The 25,955-nt window shown below is 42.5% G+C and overlaps 2 protein-coding genes across 4 annotated transcripts in view; one reads left to right on the plus strand and one right to left on the minus strand.

The window, feature by feature from the left end:
* PIGH (phosphatidylinositol glycan anchor biosynthesis class H) lies at positions 1 to 7,051 on the plus strand. Its single transcript, XM_029996592.2, has 4 exons — positions 1 to 690; positions 2,714 to 2,923; positions 3,548 to 3,631; positions 5,811 to 7,051. The coding sequence occupies exons 1-4, from the start codon at positions 514 to 516 to the stop codon at positions 5,910 to 5,912; spliced, it is 573 nt and encodes a 190-aa protein (XP_029852452.1). The 5' UTR covers positions 1 to 513; the 3' UTR covers positions 5,913 to 7,051.
* A 1,230-nt stretch (positions 7,052 to 8,281) lies between these two features.
* The window catches only part of PLEKHH1 (pleckstrin homology, MyTH4 and FERM domain containing H1), a 53,722-nt gene continuing 36,048 nt past the window's right edge, over positions 8,282 to 25,955 (minus strand). For 2 of the 3 annotated variants that reach the window (XM_029996558.2, XM_029996566.2), the window contains 12 exons: positions 25,605 to 25,781; positions 24,682 to 24,779; positions 21,952 to 22,129; positions 21,391 to 21,546; positions 18,622 to 18,722; positions 16,653 to 16,794; positions 15,594 to 15,736; positions 14,374 to 14,503; positions 12,720 to 12,806; positions 12,042 to 12,188; positions 11,529 to 11,730; positions 8,282 to 10,486 (listed from right to left, as the gene is read on the minus strand). In XM_029996558.2, coding sequence (XP_029852418.1) covers positions 11,554 to 11,730; positions 12,042 to 12,188; positions 12,720 to 12,806; positions 14,374 to 14,503; positions 15,594 to 15,736; positions 16,653 to 16,794; positions 18,622 to 18,722; positions 21,391 to 21,546; positions 21,952 to 22,129; positions 24,682 to 24,779; positions 25,605 to 25,781 — 1,536 coding nt within the window. In that variant the 3' untranslated portion in view covers positions 8,282 to 10,486; positions 11,529 to 11,553. Of the gene's footprint in view, positions 10,487 to 11,528; positions 11,731 to 12,041; positions 12,224 to 12,719; positions 12,807 to 14,373; positions 14,504 to 15,593; positions 15,737 to 16,652; positions 16,795 to 18,621; positions 18,723 to 21,390; positions 21,547 to 21,951; positions 22,130 to 24,681; positions 24,780 to 25,604; positions 25,782 to 25,955 lie in introns of those variants that run through there. The other variant, XM_029996577.1, reaches the window with a different exon arrangement.

A 25,955-nucleotide genomic window follows, 5' to 3' on the forward strand; every position in this document is an offset into this window, starting at 1 on the left:
GAATCGCCAACCCCTGCAAACCGCTGACGCTCCTGACGGCGATCAGGATTAAGGAAGGACGCCTGGTGAGGTTGAACCAAGCGTTACCAGCCGGCTGCGTACCCCCCGCACGGGAGGCTGCCGGGGAGACGCCGCTGGGCAGGGGGGGAGCGAGGCCCCAAGGGCTTCCCCTGAGCTCACCTCACCTGCGGCTCCGCTCCGCGCTCGGGCCGGGCCCGGCCCGCCGCCGCCTCGCCGCCTCGCAGGGCCCGCGGGAGCGGTAGGCCCGGCAGGAGCGGCCCCGCCCGCCACTCGGGGGCCGCGGCCACGGCTTCGCGCGCCGGTCGCACGAGGCGCCCACGCGCCCCGCGAGCGCGCGGGGGGGCGGCGGGGAGGGGCGCGGCACCCGCCCGCCGGTGCGCGGCACCCGCCCCTTCCCGCGGCGAGCGAGGCGCCGGAAGCGTGCGGTCGGGCCGTACCGTGGAGCCGGGCGGGCCGCTCTAGGCCGCTGCTCGGTGGTTCCGGCGGGGCGGCATGGGGGAGCGGCGGTACCGCTCGGCCTCGGGGGCGCCCGTCGCGCTGCGGCGCCGCCAGCACAGCGCCTCCTGCCGGGAGCTGGCGGTGCGCTGCCCCCGCCTGCAGCTCCGCTCGCTCAGCGCCGTCACCTCCGCCGTCTGGCTGGCGGCCTACGGGCTCTTCGTGCTCAGCGAGGTACCGGCCGCGGGCCGCGGGGCGCCGGCCTCGCCCCTTCCCGCCGCCCAAACGCCGGGGGGGGGGGCCGGGGGCCCGGCCGCGCCCGTGAGCCTGTGTCCCGCGGAAATCCCGGGGGGGCGGCGGCGGCGGCGGCCGCGGTTGGCGTCCCAGAGGAGGCTGGGTGGCAGCGGGTGTCCCCAGCGGCCGCCGGCCTGCAGGGAGCCGCGCACACGCAGCCTTTGCCGAGCCGCTGCTAGGACGTGGGCAGCGCGGGCCAGGAAGGCGGCAAGGGCCGGTCCCCGTGTACCCTGGGCACCCTCCGTGCTCGGGGAGCGTGGCGGTGGCGGACCGCGACGCCCGTGTGGCAAGAAGGAGGGAGCTGTGCTGGCCAGCGTCCGAGGGCCCGCAGGCTGTGGCCCGGGCGCTCTCGGTGGCTTCTCAGGTGCCTCCGTTGGTTTGTCGCCTCTTGCCGGACAGGGTCGATGGATGTACGGGTGTTGAGTGATGCCTGGCGCATTCTCGTGAGTCCAAATAACAGGTGTTTACTTGGAGAGGCGAGTTGCGGGAATCTGCAGTAAAGGATAGATTGAAGAAGGCGACAGTGATCCCTTGTCCCTGAAGGGATTTTCCCAAGCGACTCGGAGAGCGCTGCACCGTGAACATCATCGTCACAGCTGAGACAGTAGGACCTTGGCAGTACAGATTTCAGAAGCTGGTGATAAACCCAAAAGTATTGGTTTAGATATCTGATCTGTGACCCATACTTGCAGGGAAGGACCAACTGGTAGACCCAGAGCAGTTACCTCCAGATTGAAGTCAGTAGCTTGACCGAAGCAGCTGGTCACTGTGACCTATGACTGTTGCACTTCAATTTTTTCAGTAGTCTTTCCCAAGAAATGAAGACAGAGATTGCATGGGAGTCAGTTGGCAGGTTTCTGACACGAAAAGATGGTTTGTGTTCCTCTAGCTGGAAGGGAAGCTGTGTTTGAGTTTCATTTGTTACAAAAGCATACACCCCAGCCAGTGGTTACCACCCACTGCCCTCCTGCTTGGTTTTCCGTGTGCTCGTGCAGCTTGTACGCGAGTGACTGCAAGCCTTCCTTTCTGCCAGGAAACCAGATCTGAAAGTCCTTCTCCGTGTGGATTTCAGTGTCTGTAATTCATGACTGGTTCTTTTTCCATGATGACAAACTTTGAGAGAAGTCCTGCGTCCTTTCTGTTTGAATGTGGCCACGGCTTCTTTACCTCACATGGTGGTACAGGCCCAGCTTGAGCAGTAGGGCCATGCAGTTCTGGTCCTTTAGGAAGTCTTAGTTATACTTTGATTCATGGGTATGCGGCCTGGAGCTCTCTAAAGCATGTCCCAGAAATAGGTTGTAGGTTGCGGACCTTCGGGATTTATTACCATGTCTTCAGATGAGTTACTGTTGACTATAGTTTCATCAGTTATGTATTATTTTGTGTAACACCAATCCCAAGATTGCAGCGTGCAAAAGGCATTCGTCCTCAGACAAAGCACAGGAGAAAGCAAATGTTCTTTAGATTGGTATTTAAGGCAGGAAGAGAGATGAGGTTGAACAAGTTTAGACTTGTAGTTTCTAAGAAGAAAGCCACTAGGCCAGTGTTTTTTCCTAAAAGATTTTTCTTCCCCTCTGAGACTCAACCCTCAGTTCTAGTAAACACTTCACAACACTTCTCGGTCAGTGACATCACTTCTATAGACATTTCTATAATACGCTGTCATTGATGTAACTAGCCGGTTTTGGTTGAGATTTCTGCACTAAGTTTACAAGGGAATAGAGTTTTCTTGGAGTTTTCAGTTTCAGCTCCCAGTTCTTTCAGACCATACTGTGAAGGCTTGATTTAAATCTGATTACACGTATATCAGCCAGCCGGGTGAATAAAAGGACTCCACCTAGGTAAAATTGCCTTGTAACTGTAGCTTTAATACTATAATTTACTGTGCAGTATTACTTTCTCTAAAGCCGTGTTCAATTAATTGTAAGACCAGAGTTCTGTCTTTGTTTGGCTTGTGTTACAGAATAGTATGGTGCTTTCTGCTGCTATCTTCATCACGCTGTTTGGCCTGATCATATACCTGCACTTTGTGAAAGTTGACCAGGAATCCCTGTTGGTCATCGGCTCACTCGGCATTCAGGTGACCTCATCCTATGCTTCAGGGAGAGAGAGCACAACCTTCATTGAGATGGGTCAAGTGAAGGATGTGGTTATCAATGAAGCCATCCATATGGTAATCATACAGAGTCTTTCTTCTTGTGCATCTGTGGGCACACTCACATCCACTATATTTTCATGGGCGTGATTTACCAGAGCAATTAAACACAGCACCATCTATAGCTTTACTGACATCAGGAGCTTTGTTTCAGATTTCTGTCTTTAATCTGTTCTCTTTAAAGGAAAACTCAAGCCAAACAAATAACCCCAAAAAGCCAGATCCATCCCTTGGGTAATGCCCCTGAGACTGAGCTAGTGGTTTTAGTTCTTTGTGTTGTACTGTTGATGCCAAACTCCATAAGTAGTCAAGACTTTGGAGATAGGAAGATAGACAACACAAGAGAGGATTTTTCCTATTGCTGGGGTTTTCTGCAAAGCTCCTGTAGAAAAGCAGACCTTACCCTTCCAGCACGTGTGTGTTCATTTCAGGTTAAAAATCTGATAGAAAAAAACACAGGTAGAATTATTTTTTTATTGTGTGAAGGGAGGAAAGCTATAGATATAAATTTGCAGACTTGACTGTGGCCTGGGGTGATTGGCCTTCAGCCCAATGAGTTGAAACAGATCCTCTTTCTGTGATAACTCCAGGCACTTTGGTAGCATTTTCAAACTCCGATGATTTTGTCTGTTTGTCTTGTAGCAAAAAGTTATCTACTACCTGTGCATCCTCCTCCAGGACCCTGGAGATCCTCAGGGAGTATCTGAGGTTGTGCCACTCTTTCAGGTGAGTTTGACTGAATGGTAGAGAAATCCTGATCTGTGGTCTGTGTGTGCATGCCAGTTGTCTAAGCTTATCTTTATTCCCCTACAGGTAGCTGATTACAGTTGCCTTTCCCTGACTGGGCCTTCAGGGTGGGTCTTACAGCATTGTGGAATGGGTGGCATTCGAAGTCTTATAGAACTATGTACTGGGGATGGTTTTTTCATTTGCCCTCCATTCAAAGAACAGGGAGCTGTGTCAGTATGAACCCAACCAGGAGTTTGGGCGAACTAGAATTCTTCGGCTCATGTAGGGTACTGAGGACTCGTACAGCTTTCTGTGTAGTCTTATGCTCAGTGTTACCATCATAACTATGGCACTGCGCTGCAGTTATTTTTCTCTCGGCTCTGTGTGCCAAAAGTGCTCATAAAAACCTCCTTGGCATTAGAATGACTTTCCCTGTCTCACCCATTGACAAAGATCACAGTACAAGCTGTGAGCAATTTGCTTAATATATAATAACTTGTTTGCTTTACCGTTACCCTGTCTCCCCTTTCTCTTCTCTTGCTAACTTGTTCTGACTGTTCATAATACCATTTGTGGGATGGATTTTCTTTCTGCATGTACATGCCTAACACAGCAATGCCCTGATCCTTGAGCAGTAGAGGTACCTCACACCTTAGACTGCTGAGGTTTATAGCCCTCTCTGTCCTCCTTAATTCACCTGCTGCTGGTGACTATCATTTTGTAGTCCACATCCAGTTTATGACTGAATACAGTTAGTCTTCAGCTAAATACTTACGGGTATAAATAGACTATTCCATTGATACTTGATGCTAACTCAGTCCCACAATTATAAAGATGTTTACGAACAATAATATAAGTTAAGTATTTCACACATAGTCAAGGTAAAAAGATGGATTTGCTGGAAATCAATGACTAATAAATTCCAGAGACCTGCAATCAGGAACCTGGTTTTCATTATGCATGCTCCTTTCCAGCTTCAAAGAGACTGCCTGGCAATTGTGTAGTTTCTCTTTTTTTCTAGCTCAACTCTGAACAGTTTTTTTTCATGGAAATACCTTGGTATTGGCAGAGTTGACTCCACCAGCAAAGGAGGTACAGAAAGAGCTGTGTCAGTTTGCAATTCATTACCTGTTAGTAGTTCTCACTTTAACGTGCAAGTTAGTTTGTTACTTAGTTTTGAAGGAGAAGTAATTAGTAACTTCATTGCATCTCCTTCATTGGGTTCCTCTAAGTTATGTCAGCCTTCAAAAATACAATTTACCGTGTCACTGAGCCCAGGAGCACTTCTGCGCTGAATTGACCTGTTGTTCTCTTGAGCAACACTTGCAAGGAGAGGCGTTTGATGGACTTTACACAGTAATGCTGTTTTGGGAGCTCAAAAGTCATGGGACCATAGGGACTGTGGGACTGGGAAACTTTCACCTCCTTGCTGGTTTTAATCTGGTCCAGGTTAGAAGTGATGGAAAATCATTATACTTTGACCACCATTCGCTGTTCTTGTGAAGTGAATTGATGCTTTCAGTTAACCTTCCGTTGTCCTTTTGTTGACAGTACTAGCAGAGGCCAAGGACCAGATGTCTAAATTCTCTGTCCTGAAGGTAGATTTTTTTCAGGGTGGAGGTCTTCTAGGATGGTGGATTAGTGTATGGAAATCTGCTGTTTGGTAGGTCTCTAGAGGGATTATGGCCTAATACATAGGTTGATGGGTTGGGAAGTGTGGATGTTCTTCGTGCTGTCGCTGTGAACTGAGAAAGGGGAGTCTTTCTGATTTGGTGAGAGATTCAGGCTAACTGCAGAATGGTGCTGTGTGTTTTGACCTGACAGCTTTAGGGACTGGCGTTTTTCATCACAGAGCAGGTATGGCTTATGGAATGGCTTTGCATTCCTTTATCACCAGCTTACATCAAACACTTTCTGGAGTTTGGTGGATTATTTCTCAGTGAACATGTAAAAGGGAAATCTATTCTCCATTGAGTTAATGTAAGAAAGCTAATCAGCTACAGATACCTTGCTGTTGCATCCCTTATATATGTATGCTTCTGATAGTCAGCTTTGTGTCAGCTGTCTCCACATTCCTTTCTCTGCCTGATAATCTCATGAGTAGGAAGTTAAAGCTTTCCAGCTCTTTTACAGCCAGTTCAGAGCCTGATTGTCTGTTGTTTGACTTCAATTCTAGAGCTCCAAGCCACGCCTGGACTGCTTAATAGAAGTGTACAAAAGTTGTCAAGAAATCCTGGAGCAGAGGAAGACAGCTCCACAATCAAGTGGAATAAAATAGTAAAAAAAAAAAACAAAACCAAAAAAAACCAAGGTAGCAAACTTGCAGCAGGACTCAGAGACACATGGAAAAGCAAGCAAAACTGCCCCATGGGTTTTTTTTAATTAGATGAGTAGAAAGTGGTGCAGCAGTACAGTGATGTTAGGTCGAAAGGCCTGCACAGACTCACAGAGTTGTTACAGAAAATGTCAGCTCAAGCACAGGAGTGAAACTTGAAATCCTCTGCTATGAAGACAGGTGAGCAGAACTTTTTAGACTCAGACAGAAAAGGCTTTTCCTTGCCTCTCCAGAAAAGAATATGGGGCAATAGGGCAAAGGGAGGCAAGAACATGCATCAAACGTTTACTCTTTTGTGGATCGGAAAATTATGATAAACTTATAATGTAACCTTGGCTGGACTGCCAGAAATACGCATTTTTTTGTTTCTGTTTAACCCTTTGTTTGAAAAAAGCATATACCACTCTAAATACCAAAGCTGATGTGTGGGCTGGGATGGTAACTTCCTGATCCACAGGAGAATTTCAGAAAGAAAATAACAGAAAATTAAAATATACTGCTGCATTCAATTATATTTAGTGAAATAAACATAGGAGAGCAGACTTAGACCTCTTCAGGGATCTGCTTGAAAGTCCCATGCAATGGGGCCCTAGAGGGAAGAGGGGTCCAAGAAAGCTGATTGATAGTCAAGGATCACCTCCTTTAAGCTCAAGAACAGTCCATCCTAGTGAGCAGGAAGTCAAGCAAAAATGCCAGGAAGCCTGCATGGATGGACAAGTTGCTCCTGGCAAAATTCAAACACAAAAAGGAAGTATACAGAAGGTGGAAGCAGGGACAGGTAACCTGGGAGGAATACAGCAACACTGTCTGAGATGCGGTTAGGAAAGCCAAAGCCCACCTGGAGTTGAATCTGTTGAGGGATGTCAAAGGCAACAAGAAGGGCTTCTGTAAATACACAAGTAGCAGAAGGAAGACAGGGAAAATGTGGACCCATTGCTGAATGGGGCAGGGGGCATGGTGACACAGGACATGGAAAAGATGTGGCATTAAATGGGCCACATCAATTGCTCTGAGAATATGAGGAAAATCTGCTGTTGAAAATGATCGTAATGACTACGTGAATAAAGTTTTATTGATCTGTACTCTCAGGAGTAACTTAAGGTTGGGAAATTCTTCTTTGCTGATGAGCTAAAAGTTACTGTAACCTTTAACTGGTATTTTTCTCTCTTTTTTTTTCCATGACTCCTTAGTAATGTAACTGAGACAATTGAAATGTCAAAACAAGAGCTAAACCAGCAAGTTGGCAGGAGCCTAGGAGTCATGCTTAATTTGCATACAATGCTGTACAGTGCTTGTCTACATAATCTGTAATTAAAACACGTGGCAACATACCATCATGCAATATGGTAGAGATAAGGTGATTTTTTTTTTTTTTCACGGTGCCATGGTGCCATGAAGTTTGAAAGACACAGGTTAGCACATGTCACAGGAAGTATTCTCCTTGTCCAAGTGAAAGGCAGCAGCTTGGGGATGTGCCAATGGCTTTTGGGTAATGTTGTCTAGGTTACTTCATTTTTCATGGTTTTATTTCTCATAAATACTTTAAATGTTGGGGTTGGCCAGATTTTTAATTCCAGTGCTGCCCTAATATAAGTTGGTAGGTCTCTCTAAAGTTGGTGAACCTGCACCCTGATGCAAACTGTGTTTGGTTGGAAGTCCAGGCAGAACTGGGAAGGGCAGGTGTTGCGGCAGGGGCAGAAATTGGCCATTAACAAACGCAGCAGGCCCTGGGAGTGTGACTGTGTAAACGACTATAGCGGTCCTTTGACTAAAAACCATGTGGTATACTTGAGTTATTTGAGTTTCATATGGCTCGAGGTGTGGTTCGGCCAGGCTGTGTTTCTTCATGTGGAGGAGAAGTGGTCAAGGCCCTTGAAGAGCACCATAGCAGCAGGAAAATTCACTGAACCATGGGGAGAACATGTCAGAACATAAATTATGTCTCAGCAGACTGGACAGAGTCTTGGGCTTAAGAGTGTGCTGGGAACATTGACTATGCTGTAAAAATCCCATGAAGTCCTGAGAATGTGCACTGAAGAAATGACCAAGTAGCTGTGTCAGAGGAGGAAGTCTGGAAGATTGTTTTAGCCATCTTTTGAAGGAGTGAACATCCTGTGCCCATGAGAGTGCACTTTAGTCATCCACTAAAGCTGAGAGAAGATCAGCAGAGAGAAACAAGGAATCAGACTAGGGCAGGTCTGCACCAGCTATGTGCCTGGATACCAAACACAATCTTTGTCCGTTTTTGTTTACATTGAGACTATTTTGGCTTTTAAAATAGTTTCTTTCACTCTGAGAATAATACAGTTTAATTCATACTAACGGCATTTTATTAAGAACAAACAGAAATCTTACAGTATCTCCCAGACAGCCTTTTACATACACACAGCAGTTAGGAAAACAAAGGCTTTTGTCATGTCATTCTATGCTGCAGCAATAGTCATTGCCAAAAGCATTGATTAAAATAAAAATTGTTTTCTCTACCAAAGAATCATACAAAATAGATTAACTACACAGGGTTGGTTGGTTGTTTGAAGTCAGGTAAGCTATAAATAGGAGGTATATGTACATCCATCAGAGTGGGATGGTCCCTGAAATACTCAAGTATTGGTGAATATTTTTAAGAAATATGGAAGAAAAAAAAGTTCTATATGCCATGCTTCTCAATTTAAAGTGCAGTTATGGGAGAAAATAATGAGCTTCAGGACAGCTTTTGCTTATTGAACATCTCTGCTTCCTGTGTGCCCTGGTACAAGGTCCTAAGGACATGAGTGTTAGCACTGTAAGGTAAGTACAGCCTCTGAACTGTCAGCTGGAGACTTCTATGCCTTGAGCATCCCCAGCATGGATGACAGCTCAGCTTATTCTGAAGCAGCTTTGTTACTGGTGGGATACAAGAAGCAGGCTGCTCAACAGACCTTCAGATACAGAAGGAAGTGTTAGGCACAGGTGAGTGAGGAGCAATAACACTCTCTGTATTCAAACTGATGTAGCTATACTAAGATCACTCTGTGTGTGTGTGTGTGAGTGAGAGAGAGAGAGAGAGAGAGAGAGAGAGAGAGAGAGAGAGAGGAAATACATGCTACTGGCCACTCTTATCAGGATATGTAGTCACTTAAAAGTAAGAAAAAAAAAAGACTAAATACCTTCTTCAAAGTTGTTGTTGGCTCAGAAAGCTTCTACCCTTTTCCGTAACTTCAAGGGATGATCCTTAAATTCATAACAAGGGGGTAGATTACAGTATGTGCAAATCAGGTCTCTGTTCATACAATCTTTTCCTGTCTTATGTCTGCCGTATTGTTTCCACAACCCACCATAGGGTGGTTTAGGTTTGGGGGTTTTTTTTGTGTGTTACAAAGATGTTGATACACGATTGCTTAAAACATTTTTCTTCTAATTTGTGGCTTTGCACCCACCAAAAGCGTGAAACAAAAACTTCTTGAAGTATCAGCTCCACTGCATGCATTAGTTGGATGTTTCAAGGTTGGTGGCAGGGACTAGGGAGTGAAAACACTGGTATGGTTGGTTTGTTCATTTGCAAATAGCTTTGGTTTGCTATTGCTGAATTCTTTCTAATGGTTGGATTCACACTGTTTTAATTTGGGAAAGTTGCCCATGAATGCATAATTATTACAAAGTTGCACGTGGTACTTTTGAAAGTGCAGTTATTCTTCCTTAGCTTTTTTGGAATGTTTATCAAAATAGCTGAACTCAATCCAGGTAGATCTAGATTTTTCAAGAAGAATTGCTATTTTTCTTTTATTTGTTTAAAATCCATTAACTTTCTCAATCATAACAAAGTCCCTTTGAAAGAGATTAAAAAAAACCCTGTTCTTTAGGAAAGTCAGAAGAACGATATTTGAGTACATATTTGCTGACTACCTCCTCCTTGCTGTGGTAGCATGAAGGAAGCAAGAGTTTGAAAGGAGCAGCTTCTGTCAAGTCAGAATGGCAGAGCTGGTTTGGGTGTTTGGGAAGATCCGTTCCAGCTGCTGAAAGACAGAAATAGTACAAAATTTGCTTGCCTTGTCTTCCTTTGTCTGAGATTATCTGAAGTTTCAAACACATCCTGAAACATCTACAACAGTGATTAACAGAAAGAGTCTTTGAAAGTGCTTGTCTGACAGTGGAGCACGTGACACATTCAGCCTTGCAGCAGAGATCTAATGTTCATCTATTACATAGAACAGCCTCGACTCCCAAAAGGCATCAGTCCTGTAGGAGCTAGAGCATCATCTGACACTCTTCCAGTCCCAGTCATTCTGAGTCCTCAACGTGCCAAGACAGTAGGTTTCCATCTGTGTACTGAAAATACTCTTGAATACCACTGAACTCTGATTCTATACTCCCCACTTTAGGTGTGAAATTATTCTTGACTTGCATCAGAATTATTCTTGTCAGTTTAGTTCCTTTTCCTTCTCAACAGTGTCTTCTTTCTTTTCAAATCTGGAGCAAGGACTTGGAAAGTTTCTGTCTTTCAATTTTAGCTTCCGTTTCAGGGAGGAGTTGTTAAAGCTCTAGGGAAAATTAAATTGTCCTCTTGGTTATGTTAAGCAGTTGCATAAAAACTATTATAGTCTCTGCAAAAAGACTGTCTTAATAGTTGTTCTGGGAGTGGCAGCATTGAATTTAAACACTGGTAAAAACTTTAATATGATGGCTATTCACAACCAGAGCATAGAGCTGAAGTTATGTCTAAACTACCTGATCAGACTATGTCATCTTAATCTTTACACTCTAGTAATAGCCTTTTCAGTGTATATCTAGTTTATGATGCAGTGATATGCAGCTCCTAATACAGGCAGTATTCAACAAGATGCATACTTGTACAGGGTTCATGCCACATGCCACAGTATCCATTACCACCTGTTTTTACTTTTAATAGGACTGTGCGTTCAGCCCACTGCAGTCAGATTCAAGCCTATATACCACTCAAATCTGCCTTGCAGAGGTTGCAGTCTAATTCAGGTAAAAAGCGAGCAAGTTAGGGATTGATGCAAACAGAAGATTATTGCAAATAATGATAATAACTGGAAGGGGCTATGATGGGGAAGAGATGTCACTAGGAGTTTTAAGAGCTGGACTGAGATTCCAGGCACAGGGTGTGCAGTGATCTGAAGGCAGGTACAAAGCTGAAAATGGGAGCGATCACAGACAACATATATGCTTGTAAGCAAAGCAGTAAGATCAGGAGATGGAAAAAGAATGGGTGCAAGGAAAGAGCAGATGTGATGTGACTGGAGTGCTGTGCAGGCAAATGACCTGAGGCATGGTATTTTGGATGGAGTGTGGCATGGAAAGGAAACTCCTGCACAGTCCCCAAAATCAACATTTTTTTTAAGAGAAGGGACACTGCCTCTACCCACACTAAGGAACTTTGTCTATTATTGTGGAAAAAGAATCAGAGCCTGCATTAAAGTAAGGTGTGTAACCAGCAAAATCAGCAGTCTGCAATTCAGTGCAGAGCAGTGCAAAAAAACCCAAAAACCCCACAAAACCAAAAAACCAACTGCCCCCCCCCCCCCCCCCAAAAACAAGCAAACAAAAAAACGCCCAAACCCCCGAAGTCTTTTGGAATGAGCCCTCAGAGCAGGGTGGGCCCCTTAGTGCTTCGGGGCACTGAAGGAAAAAAGCACCGACTTTCAGTCTCCCAGAGCTTGTTAGCAGGTGTTTTGCTTCGGGAGGGCTGCGTAGAAGATAGGAGTGGAGGTGTCGAACGGTAGTTAATGTAGCTGGCAATAAGAAGTGTTGCTTCAACAATCTAGGGAAAAAAGAAAATGATTAACTGTGGTCAATTAGAGGTAAGAGTGCCCTTTGATTTTTAGAACCTATTGACTGCATAACTTTTGCAAATGGCTTTCTCACATGGAATTGTTCAGTTTTGAAATGAAGGTCTGTCTTTAAAAATTAGGTAGAGTAAGTCTCTTGATTAAAGGTTCCAGCTTACAAGGGATTTATTGAATGTATATAGCTACTGCAGCGGCCACAAGTACCAGTCCCCAGGGCTTGTACAAAATGCCCAGCTGTGATGCTGCCAGCTGGAAAGAAACTCACTGTTCATTTTGTAATTACCTTTGGAATTGCCATTGTGAAAAGGAGTTTTTCAGTGCTGTTTTTTCCAGAACTCCTTTCTTTCATTTGACTGACTACAATCATGAAGTCATCTCGACAGCCTCCAAAGGTCAGCACAGAGGAGTATGAATAAGAGACCTTCAAGTGCTGCAGACAACAGAGAGTTTGAAAGAGTCATAGTTCTGTAAAAGAAAAAATGGCCACCTTAAACTAATATATTTGCTTCTTACTGGAAGAACACCAGATCTCCAGGAGTAATAGGCTCTATAGGTAACAGCTGACAGAGAAAGCTCAAGTGAGAATTCAGTTTCTAGTTTTCTGCTGGCTTGCTCGATGCCTCACTGCTTCAGAGCAATAGTCCAAACTTCGTTATATCCCAGATGGTGGTAGTAAAGTGCATACCACTGAGATTTTGCAAGATGCATGAGCACATTTGCTGCCCATCAAAGAGGCAGTTAGCTATTTCATGAAACCCTACCTTACACTGTAGCTGTAATTTTCCTTTGTTTATGTAGCATTCAAACATAGCCCTGACTTCCCTCATCTCCAACTTCTACAAATTAACTTCTGGATCCATTTGAAGTTAAAGACAAACTTTTAGTGACTTTAAGTGGACTCAGGGGAATGTCTTTCTGTGGGAGGTAAGTTATTTTTCTTAAACAGTGTTCCTCAACATACCATAGTGTTATAATCCAGTATGCTGATACCATCTTCATTCACAGCTATCCAGACTGGACAGTCTTCCAATGAGGAAGGCAAAATAGGCTAGAGAAAAAGAAGATTATTAATTTAGGTATTTCTTGACCACCACACAAAGATGTTTCTGATGTAAATCTTGGGGTTTAAGGATAAAGTGAAGATGAGAGGGAATCCTATAGGCTTACTGGTCTGACTTGGTCTGATTTTTAAGAGGACTTTTCCCAAAATCTCAATAATGTTTTCAGATTTACATAGAATTTTGGGACTAGTGGCACAAGAGATGCAATGATAATGAAGGCTCTGAGATTAATTAAATTCCATCAGTGTAGTTAAAACTGAAGGAAATGCTAGGACAGAGCAACAAAATGGCAGTTCTGCTCTGCTCTGGTTCTTACGCTACTCCCATCAGTCAGGCAGGCAGTGAGGCCTGTTGGTTTCTATAATACTAGTGCATTACATCAGTGCAATTTTCTTTCTTACAGATTTTGACAAATGTGCATCAATTATCTGTTAAAGATGAGTTATGTGTTGTTATGGCTAATGACATGAATCTTTCCTGTGAATCTGCTATTACATGGCTAATGGTATAGGCTTTGCTGTTTAACTATTGAAAAGTTATAAAATACATTAATCATCAGAAATATCAATGTTATTTAAACTCTGGGTGGAACTATTCTATATTCTGATTCTTCAGTGTCAGTAACCTTAAATACCAGTAACCTCTTCTGCTTTTAATCCTGACAGCGGAAATAATTGTCTTTTCGAAAACTTCTTGTATATTTACTCAAGAGGTCCCTTTCATCCTTAGACTTTATTCCATAACTATAGCAGCTTTGACTTCAAAGCAAGAGACATGTAACCATCAGCAAGACCTATCTCAAGCTTTCAACAGAGGAGGTTGGGTTGGGGAAGATGGTTAATGCCAAAACAAGACTTCTCAGACAGCCACTATGTGCTAAGACATTAGTTTGGGCAAGGGTAATAGGTACAGAGCTCTAGCCTGAGGTGGGCTGAAGGATGGTACAAGCTACTGGGAGAAGCACACCCTCCAGCTGTTCTTTGCTCTCCCGCTGATGCCTGCGGGCTGACAGCTTACCCAATATGTGCTTTAGTTTTTGCTTCTGAAACATGACATTAGCAGTGCTTGCCCCTCTTGTGTGGCAAGGAGAGCACCCAGCTCTGTGTCAAGCAGAGAACAGGACTTAAATACCCATTCCCCTTTTAGCTAGCATCAGCTGCCAGGTGTGATTTATGAGGGACTCTTCCCTTCCACCCTCCCAGTGGTATGTAAATAGTATTTTTTAAAGTATCATTGCAGCCTTGATGATCAGGGAAATTCCCGCCTGAGAAAGCTTTGGCAAGGTTTGTAAGGAGAGGTAGTACCCTGCATTATGATCAACTGATCCAGCCAGGGAACCTTCAGTATTTATTTACTGAACGCTAGCAACCCCTAGTGTTTACAACATACTTCTTGTCCTTTCTAAACCTAGGTGGTACAGGCAGACCTGTTTGTTCAGAACAAAGCATTGTTCATTTTTTTCCCTTCCTGAAGTAGAAGCATTTTCAACCCGTGTTACCAGAGATCATAGGTATATCTCTGCTCTCGGGAACAGAAAAAAGGTGCTTCAGTTACCTTAGCAGCAAATATTTTGGTTCCAAAGAGAGGCCATTTCCGAGCCACTGTCAAATAAATTCGAACGCATTCTGCTGGAGAGCATCCCTGCAGCACCATCCACTTTGTCGCCAGCCTGTCAACCAGTTGCCTTTCAGAATCCAAGACACAAGACAGCATGATTTACTAACATCTTCCAAGGAACGGTGAGTAAAATTTTAACAGTTAATAAATGTTCCTCTTATTCCAAAAGGGCTGTTCTACACAGCACTACAGACAGGGCTGTTAGCACTGTCAGTTAGGAGGGTTGTACAACCTGAGTTTATTTTAGCATTTTCTCTACATCGACAATTATTTTACTACTAGTTATACTGTAGTGCCCAAGAATCCCAGTGACATACAGATTGCTCACTGGTGTATATATTAAACAACTGTAACTACAAACACTCAGGCAGCTGTTACAGTAAAATCCTGCTCAGCTTGTCTTCACATTCAATTATACTCTCACCTTCATCTTAACTTGTCTGTAGTATGCTCTATATGGAGTGGCAATATATATTAACTCACTCTTGATTTGGCTCACTAGGGATGGTTTGGCAGCTATCTTACTACATGCAGATGGAATTTGCTTCCAACAGGTTGTAATTATCTTAGTTCCACCACTGCATCCCTAAGTAGCTTTGGATCTGGAAGATGACCATTCTCTCTTCAAAACAGTTAGAGCCGAGATCCATGGCAGCATCTGAATTCTGTACTTAAGCACTTGAGATCTCTGCATTGTGTGTAAGAATTTCCAAGTCAGAACATCAAAAAGCCCTGCCAAAATATGTCCTACCAGAATTACCACATGGCCTGAGGCAGCTTATACATGCTGGCTTTATGGCTGATTGCAAATGTTAGGCATCTGGATTCAATTGACACTTCAGGGGAGGGTAAAACAAAAATTCAGAAACAGAATTCATCTTAGGCTTAGGTTAGAGTTTGTTGGAACTGAGTGCGTAATTTGGAAGTGAAAGGCTTAAACTTCTTGTCTAGGGGAAAATTAGTTGGTGATTTGGCTCTTTTTATATTAGTTAACTGCTATTTTCTTTTAAAGGAACCTTTTCCTGACACTTGTGTTTTGTTTAAGTTTCTACATCAAATAATCTTGACAGGGTTCCTTGAAACTTCTTAAATATAAAGACAGAGTTTTGCAAGTAAAATTTGTTTTCAGTGCAAAGTATAGACGAATGAACAATTACCTGAGCTGTTCAGGAGTAATGTTTTGCTTGTAGCGTTTGGGGTAGAATTTATCTAAGACCTGGTGAAGAAGATGCTGCATTTTCGATTGTGATGTTCCCCCAGGACTTGAAGATCCTGGTCGATCCAAATCCCCATATTCCACCTAAGACAACATTACAGTTTATAGTGCAACAGAACTATGGGGATTTTAGTGCAGTAGAACATTCCTTGAATTCCTATACCGATAACTACTGTGTTTATTAGTCATGCAAAGACAACATTAGGCCGGGGAATTTTGTCTACGGCATTTACCATAGTAAATGTATACAACAGAGCAACTACTGAGGACATGACTGCCAAAGAATTCTTTACTGATCTAAGAAAGCGAAACAAGATCTCGGCCAGCTACTTCTTGTAGGGAGACACTTCTGCATAACTGCTAAGCTTTTGGGGTTTATTTTCAATGGGCCAATTAAAACAACAGTGTATTCGTAAATAGTTTGGACAATGTCCCCAGCTTCTTCATCTCAGTTCACATTACTTTAACAAATGCAACAATCAGTTTCAGCTCAGTAAGAAACTATTATCCTGCTTATTGTGCCGACAACCCATACTGTGTGTTTTATGTGATAAAATGCTAAATGCAAGCCTGGAAGTCTAATGGAAGATCTTCTTCCTGGGAGGAGGAATAACGGAGATGATCTTCCTGAGTAAGAATCTATTGGCAGTGCAACAGGGAAAGTTTTTACTATTAATGGGATTCTATTAGTGGTACTATTTCCATATCTCTACTAAGGCACTAATTGGAGCAGTTCTGGGAATAGTCCAGCCTCACTGGACTATTTTTCTTCAGAAGGAAAGGAGAGACACTCCTATAGCAAATTTCCCTACAGCAAAAAGTGTTCTAACAACATATGTATGGTGGTACAGTGTGTTTGGCATGGTACATCTCAGACTGTATGTTTGATAAGAAAAAACACTTTTGATGTAAACGATAGCTGCTTAGTCAAAGATATTTAGTGTACAGCTGAAGTCTCTGGAGCACAAAAGGGAGGATTTCTGCCCATAGCCATACTCACCTGAGCCATCAGAGCCACCATTTCCAGAGCTAACTCCTTATTAACAGGAAACCTTCCATTGGCTATTTCATTGCTGACTTGGAAGGCCAGTAGCAACCGCTCCCGGTCTGTCTCACCTTTGGCCTGGCTCCGAAAATATAGCCTAAAAAGTAGAGAAGATTGTGAAGGTAAAAAGATACCGTGAACTGAAAGTAGAGATGGGAACTTTAATCAAGGTAAGTAAAAATAAAAGTGTTTTTTGGGGGGTTGGTTTTTTTTCCTCCTTCTCCAAAGTGAACTTTGTGTGTTGTGGGGGTACTAGACAGAGACTTGGAAGCTGAGGTGCTTCCCTTATGAAAAAAATTTGGGCAAGGAGGCTCAAAACATGCTTTCTAGCTTTGGAAGCCATTTGAATTCTGTAAGCCAACCACTTCAAGACAGTGAAGCCTTATTAAACACAGGTAAATCAGTGTCCATCCATCTCCATCAAGCACAGACAGGCAATATTTAAGATATGTCCTTCTCTGCTTATCACAGAATACAGAACTACCTCTGCTCTACATTTATAAACTTCTACATGTCAGCCTTGTAGACTTGTTATTTTTGCCAGCTTTGTTTTAACCACTTACACTGATACTGTTATTAAAAAAGTCTTCAGTTTGCTTCAGCAGGAAATAAGAGACCAAACCAGCAGGCTTTATTTAAAAAATTGAAGAAGCATTCTTGTAAATCAAAGCTTCCTACTACTATTTATTCCCTTCACACTTGCAATTTCTTTGACCTGGTATAGCAAGATGACTAATGGGGGTTGAAGACACCAACTTGGGGAATGCTTCCCAGAACCATTCCTCACGCATGCCTATTTGGAGCCAACACCATCTAATTCAAATATTAATTTAAAGCTGCATCTATGACTATGTATTCCACAATACTACACAAGATATTCATTCCAGTGGATCAGTTTGTTTATTTTCATGTCACGTAAGATTAACAATGCCATTAGGACCATATTGACCTTACAGATGTCTTATCAGAGTCCTTGGTGTTAGAACAGCCCAACCTTGGAAAGACCTTATCAAAACATCCTTGCTGTCCAGTCTAGGCACATTCCAGTCCAACAAAATAATACTGCAAAGTTTCACTCCTGAAACAAATACTGCCTTCTGGGTCAAAAGCACTAACTTCTGCTTTCACCTCTGTTACACCAACTAAAAAAGTTGACAGAAATCTGTTTCCACCATTACAGTCAACAAAATCTTCATACGTTCAATACAGAACTTTGTCTCTTTTCAGTTTTGGGGTGGCCTTTGTTTCGCCTGCAAAGAGAATTCACATGCAGAAAGCCATTCCTTGTTCTCATACACAGCTCTCTATTCACTGTAACTCAGAATTCCTGTCTGTATTATAAATTAAGAACTTGTTCCAATTTTTGGTTTAGATCCTTTTCTCATACTTCCTTTCTCTACCATCTTTCCTCATCTAACTTTTAACATTTCTTTATAAAGTCTGGGCACTGCTACTACATGTCTCTTCTACAGCTCATGCTATTTAGAACATTGTTCTTGTATCTTTTTCATCTTTGTGATTCTTCACTTAATTGCAAGTTTCAGCATACTCATTTTCACTGGTGATTTTTCCCTCAGGTCTCTCTTCCTCTCACCTAACATGCATTATTTAATTATGTTTTAGGATCTAGGCAAATGAAATTGTGCCAAGTATGTCTTATTGTGCTACAGCTAGTTCTTAATTCATTTTAAGTCTATTGTGCTATTGCAAAGTGTTTTGGGTTTTACCTCTAGGCCATATACTCTCTTTTACACGTGTACCACACACAAAAGTCATCACATCTCATGTAGGATTTGAACGCATCTTAGCTAAAATAGTTTTGGCACTAACAGTACTATAAATTACTGGGCAGCTACAGAGATATACGTAGTCTAGAAACGTTTAATTAACAGCAGTAGTGAGGCCAACCAACAAAGCACAGTACCTGTTCTTATAGGTCAACTTCACAATTCTTGTGCCACCTTCATATTTCCCAGGATGCAGTTCTTTTAAGGCTTGTTCCCATTTAGAAATGACATCACAGATCTTTAAAAAATATCATAGAGAGAGGAGAGACAAACTGAGGTGAAATGTATAGTCAAGTCTTGAGGGGAAAATAAGTGAAAAAAGTAGTGTGGAACACAGAAGATAAAGAAACAGACTGGATCAGCATAAACACAGCCAAAAGCAACAAAACAATTCCTTTTTCTATTACACCGTATGTAAAAATTAAAGCGTTCCAACTGAAAACTCGAGCTCTAATCTGCAGGGGGACATGTGTAAGCACATTGTGGTCTAGTAGCAACTCTTTGGCTATGTCTATGTTAGCAAGTAGCAAAGCCCAGGAGGAGCAGATCTGCACAGTGAAACACCTGTTCCTAAGACTCTATGCCCACACTATATGAGTTTCAAAGGGTTTTCCTTTGGACTAAGCTTTACTCTAATCAAATGGCCTGAAAGCCCACTACTATGTTGGAACACATCTTCCAGTTCATGTTTCATGGAAAAAGAATCCATTTCATGCTCTCTAAGGTTGCTCCTTAATGTGAATCAAAGCATGGTTAATAGGAATGATTGGTAGGTTTGCTTCAGAAATGCCCTCCTGAGCCAAACTAAAGCATTAACGTATCCTCTGAATAGCAGCTATCTACACGCGTGGCTAAACCAAACTCTTGGATGTGAATGTCCAAACTTTGGGAACATTTGGTCCTAGATTCCAACTTTGTAACTCAGACATATTTTTAGTAATAGCATGGTTAATTTCTTTGGTTCCACTCAGCTCCTCTTGCTTATTCCAGTCCTTTTACAAGCGGTCTAATAAAGGCCCCTGCTTCTCTTTTGATAGCATCTCAATAAAAAGGAATGTGAACATAAGAAGCCACATGAAATACATAATCAGATATCCTAATCCTCTCTTAAGAAGCTATTGAGGTTGCCTTGACAAGTGAATAATAACCAGTTAATAACCAGTAAAAGTGATGCCTTTGATTGTCTCAAGCTCCTTCGTTTAATATCTCATCTCTCCAAATGGTGGTTCAATTACCAGCAAAGCTCCAGATTATCTGATCTGTATCAGGCCATGAAAGCAAAGTATGTAATTTGGCACTGTCTGTGGTAGTTTCCTCTTCAAACCATCTAATTTAAAGTTACTGGTATCTTCTCCCTCTGTTGCCCAATGTGAAATTTTATGCTGTGTAAAACTGAATGTTTATGTTCCTTACAGGTATCGGGGCCTCTTCAGAGTTGCCACTACCACTATTCCTCTATCAATGCTGTACAACAAATTATTCTCCCAGATTTGTACCAAAATCTGATGTGTCTCATTCATGGCTGCTAGCCTGCTCACTTAAGGCAGTCATCCAGCTGCAGCATGGGTAAAAATCTCCATATGAAAGACACAGATGTTAATACTTTATCTGCTTTCCTTTTCCCTTGATCTGAGGCACTCCTCTCTTTTTTTAAAGTGAAGGCATACTCAGTAGAGCTTTCTCCCCTAAGTACACTCTCATCAACAATGAAAGCCTAAGTTATCTGGAGATAGCAAGGAGAGATGCTTCATAATCTGATAGATGGGATTTATATAGACATGCCAAGAGACTCACAGCCTAGTATAAATTTGTCTCAATTAGGACTGTCACATTTGATGTTAGTTGTGATATCTGATCATGCTAGCTAGCTCAGTCATGTTTTAATTTTGTAGTCAAGACAAATTAGAATGTAATATGTGCTAAAATCTGAGTTAAAGACTTTAAAAATTGACCAATTTATCACCTACTAAAACAGAATGTGCTTTGTCTTAACTAGTATCTCAGAGTAGACTGAGCTAATCAGAGAATGATAGAATCATTTAGGTTGGAAAAGACCTTTAAGATCATGGAGTCCAACCATTAACCTAGCACTGCCAAGTCCACCACTAAACCATGTCCCTAAGCGCCACATCTACACATCTTTTAAATACCACCAGGGATGGTGACTCCACCACTTCCCTGGGCAGCCTGTTCCAGTGCTTCACAACTCTTTTGGTGAAGGAATTTTTCCCAATATCCAATCTAAACCTCCCCTGGTGCAATTTGAGTCAGATTCCTCTCATCCTATTGCTTGTTACTTGGGAGAAGAGACTGACACCCACCTCGCTACAACCTCCTTTCAGGTTGTAGAGAGCGATAAGGTCTCCCCTGAGCCTCCTTTTCTCCAGGCTAAACCCCAGTTCCCTCAGCTGCTCCTCACAGGACTTGTGCTCTAGACCTTTCACTAGCTTTGTTGCTCTTCTTTGGACATGCTCCAGCACCTCAATGTCTTTTTTGTGGTGAGGGGCCCAAAACTGAACACAGTATTCCAAGGTGCAGCCTCAACAGTGCTGAGTACAGGGGGACGATCACTTCCCTAGTCCTGCTAGCCACACTATTTCTAATGCAGGCCGGGATGCTGTTGGCCTTCTTGGCCACCTGGACACACTGCTGGCTCGTATTCAGCCATTGACCAGCATCCCCAGGTCCTTTTCTGCCAGGCAGCTTTCCAGTCACTCTTCTCCAAGCCTACAGCACTGCATGGGGTTGTTGTGACCCAAGCGCAGGAATTAATATCTCATCTCTGAATACTAATCTAGATAGACAATACCCAAGTGTTTTTGATCTTGAAGCTTTAAGAAAAATTTATTAGCCATTTAACAGCTCTTCAAAGATGTATGCTGAATGTAGCAGAGGGAAAAAGATACCTTCATGTTGCCCTGCAGACAATGTTCTAAATTCCTCCCAGAAGGATCATCTGTGAACAGAGAAAATCCTATGTGGGATGGCTTCCTCATTCCTGTCTCCTGGTTCAGTCGCTGGATGAATTCATCAACTGTTGAGGAACCATCAAAACCTACAACCTGCAATGAAAAAGGAGTTAATTGAGGATAACTTTCAAGAAACATGACATTGATGGGTATCACAACTAATGAAGCCTGGTTCCCTACAGATTGGTGTCTCAGGACTGACTGCCAGCTCCAGTGTCAGCACCTGCATATTGTCTCCCTTCACACTGCATTCTTTCTCATACCAAGACACTTATGACATCTCTCCCTTTTCCCCAGCTACCTTTTCTTCTTAAGACCTGTAGAGCTGGGGCTGGATTCCTTTCATTTTCTTAGGAAAAATGGCAAGGAGGAGAAATAGTGTCTACCTCCTAATATCTGATACGTATAAACACCATGGTGCAACCCCCACACGCAAAGGAGGCAGGTTTATGGTGCAGTCCTCCAGTGCCCAGAAGAAAGGGAGCTGTGGTAGCTCACCTGGTAGGTTCCGTTCACGAAGTGCACTGGAATGCTGAAGGGGAGTGAGTGGTGGTAGGGATTTCTCAGAAGGATGGACACAATCTCCATCCGGGAGGGCTTGGCTTCCCGCTCGCCAGTCTGCACAGTGCGGTCTACTGATCTCTGGCAGTAGATGGCATACTTCCCTATTTCACTCCTGGGCGAAGAGATGGAGGTAAGTCACAAACATACTTCAAATGCCAGTCCTCTTCCATTTCCCATGCCATGACAAAGCATTCCTCCCTCAGGCTTTTCCTCAAGCAAAGATACATCTCTGTGCAGATACCGTAGTTCATCTCAACAGACTAACAGCTCAAGTGAAAAGCTACAACACAAACCTGAGCTCCAAGAATCTGTAAAATTAAGGTAGACAATGGACTCTCTGGGAAGTGCAAGACCATTCCCTGCTCCTAGGTGGACTGGACGTAGTATAGGAATATCCTCTTCCGTACCCTGTTGCCATCGTAGTATCCATTAAACCAAGACTAGTTCACCCTCAAACTTGCTGTCATGCCAGCAGAATTTAGTAACTATCATGTCAAGTCCTGATAAGTATTAATAGTAAGTTGTAATGCATTAGTCTCACAGCATTATGTAAGTTGTGTTTATCAACTCACATGGTTAAACAAATTCTAAGTTTCCATGTATTAACCCTATCTGCCAATCAAGAGACTCGACAGAGATTCAAAGCAGGCTCAGATTTGCTGATAGTTCAATACAGTATAGGACAGTTACTAATATGATCAGTTTACTGTCTACTGAAGAGTGCTCCACTGAACAGCACCAAAAGGACGTAAGTGTCTCTAAAGCCAAGCAGGAACAGTCAGTTACACCTTTTGCAAAAATGTTAAGAATGCATGTACTGAATAAGTTCTGAAATTGAAGGATTTATATGGATTTATAACTGTGCTATCACTTTGCAGGGGAAACTAATTCCATTCAAGATGCCTTCAGGACCTCAGTACCTGATTAAATCTCCAGTTAAATCCCTGCAAGCAACATGGAAGTCAGGAGCTCTGGCTTTTCACTGTAGCAATATATTGCTCACCTCCCCAGTAATGCATTTGAACAATTTTCAAATAGGGAATCTTGCTTCAAGGAGAAGTTGTTGTGTCTGGCTTCCAAATGATCCTGAGTCCTGCATCTTCTAACCTAGAACTGTGCCCCGCTTTTCTTCCTCTCTTAGAGATTGGATATTCACTCTAAGGTCACCTTTCACGAAAAATAATACCTGGAATGAAGATTTAGTGGAATTCTAGATCATAGGCATTATGCAGTGTAAACATTCTAGTGTCTTGTTTGCTGTATGAAACAGGGAAAGCATATCTATTTAACTGGTCAAGAAACAGCTGTATCCACTCCATCTAAAGAGACATAATTATTCCTAAAGCTAGGCAGAAGGAGCTAAGCTCAGTCCCATTTAGCAACTGCTCTAAATCTAACCTAAACTACAGATGAATATAAGCACAGTTTGCTGTAACTTCTGTATGTTTTTTCTAGCCCTAATAATTGCTTCATAGCTGGATTGTATCAATACATTTCCTCTTTGCTTCTGCTTAAAGTTTATTTGTTGATAAAGGTACTTTTAGGCTAAGAACCTGGCAAACAGTCAGCATAGTAGTGCTTGAAACTGATGGATTAAAACAGTTTCACAGAGCCCAGCACATCCTTATGAAATTCAATAGTCCCTAACAATAGAGCAGCTCCCTACTGAGCTGGATGGGCCAGTTTGAGAGCTGATAATGCACATGTTTGAAGAGATGGTTTCTAGTACTAGCCAGAAGATCCCTAACATGTTGCCTTAGCCAATGAAGAGAGAGCCTGAACATCAAGTAGTGCCCAATATCTGTATTTTTGCTTCTGAGAAGAAATAGCAAATGTGAGGCAGCATATAAGAAAATAAAAACCCCAAACTTGATAGGAGGAGAACACAGATTTCCTTTGCAATACCAGGAGACTTTTAGCTTGAGTTCCAAGGCAGACTTAGGCTGAGTATTTGAATATTTGTTTGAAATGAAGCCACTGTTCTACTTACATCTTAGCAACAGTATATTGTTGCAACAGACAACTAGACATCTCTAGCTGTGACCTCCCCCCAAGGACAGTGAGATATGCTGAAGACCAGATCACCATGAAAACAAACAAAAAGCACAGCATGAACACTAGAGAACAACTTATTGCCGTTACAGTAGATCTTGCATTGTTTTCTTATAGGGGAAAGTGTTACACACCAAAGAGGTAACAGAAAACAGTACTAGCATATTTCAGGTTTGTTAGTTTTTCCTAACTTTTTATGGTTCCTTGAGATGTTCTCTGCCTCACCTTTGTTCTGTCAGTATGCCTGCTAACCTGACAGCAGAATGTAATCACCTAAAATTCTAATAATTCTTTCTAAATAATTACTTTGGTCTGTCTTTCTATCAATAAAAGAAAGTAGCTCCATTGGCAAAAAAACTCCCTCTGGAGCTCCAGTTATATCTGCAAGGAGTTCTTTTGCTAGTATAGGTCACTCTGTTTTGTGAACTAGCTTAATCTAAGTGACTAATGTGAATGACTGAAGGGGGGACATCTTGATACCATTGGGAACCTTCTGTCCACTCCCTCAACTACTTCTTGCAAGTGCGAGTTACAAAATTGCCTCCATCTTTATCAGCAGTGGATGCAAAAGGCAGTCAGCTTAACAGAAGAAAAAGCTGTTGCAGTCTTTACCTTGGGTCTGCATGTCGCTGCAAGTGCTGTTTGATGTACCAGAGGAAGTGATGTTGAGGCAGGAATAGAGGAGCACACAAAGCCAGGAGTTGCCAGCACTGTGAACATAAAACTGGACATCATTCTTGTTCTGTACTTCCTGCCTGTTGTCTTTCACAGAATACTGCAACCAAAATGTTGGATGGTGACTAGTGCTTTTGGGAGTGACCATTTTTAGACATGTAGTTCAAGATCCTTCAAAGGAAAGTGATGGTCAGAAGACAGACTGCTCTTCAATAGCTCAACCTGGAGTCTAAGAAAAGGTGTTCTAAATGACTGGTCACTTTTGAAAATTTTGACTAGTGTAACCAGAGCTGAGTGAGTGATTAAGACTTAATACTTTTTCCTATTTGTAACTGCAAATCATAACAAAGAATACACTGGGGAATTTTGTTTCCAATTAGAACCATTATTCTTCAACCAGATTTTATTTTCTCATTTGAGCTGGGAATATAATCAAGTATGTACATTCATGCTGTAACTTATTCATTTGATTTACCCAATAATTATAGTGCAAAAATCAGATTTCATGCTTAATAGTAATATTCATTATTTGCATGCTGTTGATTAACTAAAATGGAAAACAAAATTAATACCATGTGACAATTATAGCTAGCCAACATGAGCTATGAATTTTGATTCTGAATATGGTCCGAATAGACCATTTGCAACTGGTGAATGGTTAAATTCAAACTAAAAATTATTTTGCAAGCAGTTACATTCTCAATGTTTTTCTTTGCACATCAGTGCCGAGACTCTCTTTCCTCCACCATGCCTTTAGCATTTGCACAATTTTATGAGAACTGGTCCCATTGCTAATTATTAAAAACGTGGAGTTAAATAGAAAGTATTTGCAGAGGGGATGTGACAAAAGAGGAACTGACCTGAATGACTGACTGGTTTTGGGGTTGTCGGCAGCTGGTCTGTTTAACAAGCTGACAGTAAATTTCATTCTGCAGCTCAGTATGTGTCAAGCAGACCTGCAGTGCTGTCTGGGCAAGTGACACGTGGTAATCAATAGAGGGTGCCTCCACAGGGACATTGATGAACAGCTGACAGGACTGTAAAAGACTGGAAGTTAGTCAATGCCATGAATACAGCAACTCTTCTCTGGTACTTCCCAGGCCAGGTTCCCCAGATGTGTTACAGACAATAAATGAATTCTTCTAAATAACCTTGAGAGGAGGGAGGAGAATAAATACTTAATTCCTATCCCTCTTTTGTTGTGACAACTG

The sequence above is a fragment of the Aquila chrysaetos genome, chromosome 2 (assembly GCF_900496995.4).
Source record: "Aquila chrysaetos chrysaetos chromosome 2, bAquChr1.4, whole genome shotgun sequence".
Taxonomy (NCBI): Eukaryota; Metazoa; Chordata; class Aves; order Accipitriformes; family Accipitridae; genus Aquila; species Aquila chrysaetos.

Bases quoted from the DNA above. Each gene is read 5' to 3' on its own strand.
- PIGH (XM_029996592.2), top strand. From the start codon at position 514: ATGGGGGAGCGGCGGTACCGCTCGGCCTCGGGGGCGCCCGTCGCGCTG. The intron at 691-2,713 runs GTACCGGCCGCG...CTTGTGTTACAG, and splicing joins GGCTCTTCGTGCTCAGCGAG to AATAGTATGGTGCTTTCTGC. The intron at 2,924-3,547 runs GTAATCATACAG...TTTGTCTTGTAG, and splicing joins TCAATGAAGCCATCCATATG to CAAAAAGTTATCTACTACCT.